We start from the raw sequence: 3,540 nt of genomic DNA, 5'->3' as shown, positions 1-3,540 counted from the left end.
GAGTCCCTGCTTTACAAAGAATAAGATTACATTACTTTGAACAAGTTATTTAAACTATTTATTTCTCAGTTTTCTTTTTCAGGAAATATGATAATATTAGTTCTCTTAATTCTAGAATTGTTGAGATAATCGAATGGAATATCAACATAAAATTTTACCATAATCTGGAAGCCCATACTAATATTTTTTTAAAAAGACAGAAGGAATGGTGATTAATGAGGAAGAAATCAAGCTTACAAGCCAGTTATAAAATGCACTGAAATAGAGATGTGCAAAATTACATAAGCCACAACTAACCATTGGAATGAGGAGACCTAATCTCATGTTCTAATTCTGCCACTAAAAACATCTGGTCATTGGACACACAATTTATTAACTATATTATGGACTGACTGATGGTCTGCAGTGTAGATGCGATTAACATCTATCACACAGTTCTGAGCAAATAAGAAAACACTTCTCTCTCCTTGGGAATGGAGAACAAGAATATTCTGAACTTAAACACAATATTTATCAGTTTAGATATCTATCTGGTCAGGAAATGTATCTCGTGCATTAATGCAAACCTGGCAATTAGCATGCAACATGGTGCTCCATTAGAAATTAGGGCTTGTAGAGAGAATGAAGAAATGAACACATCCAGGGATTTATGTTGATTGGTCAACTGGTTGGTATTACTGAAGAGTCATGTTCTTTTTAACTTTTTGAAGATTTTTTTAAGGGTTGGAAGTGGTTATAAACATTTGTGGATCCAGTTATTGTCATTTAACTGAGATCCAGAAATGTAGGTTATTTGCATGAAGCCAAGAAAACTGGTAAGTATATTTGATTCCTAATTTCATGCTATTCCATTCTTCACATTGACTTACAATGATAGATTTAATTACTCCATCAGGCAGTCAGTCAATTAAATAAATTACTATCTTGTGCCCAGTTTAGATTGAATGTAAAAGATTTAAAGGAATTTTTCTTTGTGATAAAGAGTTAAGGCTTTAATTCAAAGTGACTTGGCTTTATATTTCACCTGTTACAATTAATTAGTCTGATGATCTTGTATGAATCTTTCCTTTTCTGTACCTTAGTTCAGTAATCTATGAAATTAGGAGTTTGGGATGGATTACCTCCAGAATCATTTTATTAAGAATGCTCTATGAATTATTGTAATTTAAAGTTGCATTTTGTGGTCATGGGCATGTTTTAGATCCAGGGTTCCTGGAAACAAGTAATTGCAATACTGAAATAAAGCACAAAATGGGCATGATGATTGATCTCAGTAGTCCTCCCTTCCTCACTCCATTTATCATTCTGATTCTGTCTTTTCATTTCTACAGGGCAGCTACATCATTCCCAATGGAGAACAACACAGAGGTGACTGAATTCATTCTTGTGGGGTTAACTGATGACCCAGAACTGCAGATCCCACTCTTCATAGTCTTCCTTTTCATCTACCTCATCACTCTGGTTGGGAACCTGGCGATGATTGAATTGATTCTATTGGACTCCTGTCTCCACACCCCCATGTACTTCTTCCTCAGTAACCTCTCCCTGGTGGACTTTGGTTATTCCTCAGCTGTCACTCCCAAGGTGATGGTGGGGTTCCTCACAGGAGACAAATTCATATTATACAATGATTGTGCCACACAATTCTTCTTCTTTGTAGCCTTTATCACTGCAGAAAGTTTCCTCCTGGCAGCAATGGCCTATGACTGCTATGCAGCAGTGTGCAAACCCCTGCATTACACCACCACCATGACAACAAATGTATGTGCTTGCCTGGCCATAGGCTCCTATGTCTGTGGTTTCCTGAATGCATCCATTCATACTGGGAACACTTTCAGGCTCTCCTTCTGTAGATCCAATGTAGTTGAACACTTTTTCTGTGATGCTCCTCCTCTCTTGGCTCTCTCATGTTCAGACAACTACATCAGTGAGATGGTTATTTTTTTTGTGGTGGGATTCAATGACCTCTTTTCTATCCTGGTAATCTTGATCTCCTACTTATTTATATTTATCACCATCCTGAAGATGCGCTCATCTGAAGGACGCCAGAAGGCCTTTTCCACTTGTACTTCCCACCTTACTGCAGTTTCCATCTTTTATGGGACAGGCATCTTTATGTACTTACGACCTAGCTCCAGCCATTTCATGGGCACTGACAAAATGGCATCTGTGTTCTATGCCATAGTCATTCCCATGTTGAATCCACTGGTCTACAGCCTGAGAAACAAAGAGGTTAAGAGTGCCTTTAAAAAGACTGTAGGGAAGGCAAGGGCCTCAATAGGATTCATATTTTAATTATAAAGAATTCAAAATAAGATAATTTTTTCCACCTCATATTAATCTTTGTCTACTAAGTCCAATATTTGGGCTTCCTCATGGACAGTTTCTATTGACTGTTTTCTTAAACATATGAATTGGCCATACTTTCTTCATTCTTTAAGTGACACTTTTTTTGTTAAAATCTGGACATTTTAAATAATAAAAAATAGCATATTCTAAAAATCAGATCTCTCCTCCCATGTAAGCTTTGTTTTTGTTGGTGGTGCTTTTGTTTGTTTAGTGATTTTCCTGAGTTACTTATGTTAATTCTGCATTTTTTGTTGTGTGTTGCCACTGAAATTTCTACTCAGTTAGGTTAGTGGTCAACTAACAATTGGACAGAGTTTTTTAAGTGCTTTAAATTGCTAATTCTCTGAAGCCTTATGCAACGGGTTTGCATGTGTGTGTTGGAGCATGTTTTCAGTGCTGCAGCAGTTTAAATTCTGCCTTTAATCTTCATGTCCTCTTTGTGCAGGGCCTCAAGGTCAGCCACAAATGAAACATTAGGTCCTCTCAGGTCTTTCCTGTGCATACACAAGGCCTTGCCCATATGCATGATTTTTGCAATTCCCAGGAATATATGGGAGCTTTTCAAAGCCTTCTGGATTTCTAAAGCCCTCATCAATTTTTTTTAAGAGTTTGGTTAGATTATTTTATACTCCAACTGATATTTACATTTTCAGGCAATTGCAATGTTAAACAATTGCTGCTCAACACTTTGACAAACACTCTAGGAATAAAACTTTTTCACTGAGTGAACTGAATCTGGTGAAATAGAGACAAAATTGTGAATGGGGTTTTCCTAGGAAGCTGCCAAATAGGTGAAACAGTGACAATTCTCTGGGAAGCAGGCCCATTAGCAATCTCCAACACATTTTGTTCACTTCAGTGGTTGTTAGGCCAATGTTTTTTTCAGTTACCATAGTTCCATGTGTGCCGGTTTTCAAGGTTACCACAGAGGTGGTGGATAAAGCAAGCTAACATGCCACAAAACTCACCGTTGATACGAGATTCAGTCATTGTTTTTGAATGAATACTCGTTGAATTGTTGCATGTCCTTGGTTAGTTTCTAGAGTTTCAAACATTTTTATTATGTACAGTTTTGCCTGTGTTATAATTGCTTTTATGGAAGAGCAGATTTTTGGAGGTCCTTGCTTTGCCATTCTGGAAATGTTTATTCTATCCTTTAAATTTTTATTTATTTATTCTTTATTTTTGATA

General features: G+C 36.7%; 1 protein-coding gene across 1 annotated transcript; it reads left to right on the top strand.

Annotated features, from left to right (window-relative positions):
* Positions 1–1,334: 1,334 nt before the first annotated feature.
* LOC100591694 (olfactory receptor 5B12) lies at positions 1,335–2,376 on the top strand. The gene has a single exon (XM_003275339.2). It carries the CDS (start codon positions 1,351–1,353, stop codon positions 2,293–2,295), a length of 945 nt encoding a protein of 314 aa, XP_003275387.1. The 5' UTR covers positions 1,335–1,350; the 3' UTR covers positions 2,296–2,376.
* Positions 2,377–3,540: the final 1,164 nt, after the last annotated feature.

This window comes from Nomascus leucogenys, chromosome 4, assembly GCF_006542625.1.
Source record: "Nomascus leucogenys isolate Asia chromosome 4, Asia_NLE_v1, whole genome shotgun sequence".
Classification (NCBI taxonomy): Eukaryota; Metazoa; Chordata; class Mammalia; order Primates; family Hylobatidae; genus Nomascus; species Nomascus leucogenys.
The sequence above is the reverse complement of the archived record's forward strand: the minus strand, read 5'-3'. Positions and strand labels throughout refer to the sequence as shown.

Coding starts and splice junctions, on each gene's coding strand:
- LOC100591694 (XM_003275339.2), top strand. CDS start 1,351: ATGGAGAACAACACAGAGGTGACTGAATTCATTCTTGTGGGGTTAACT.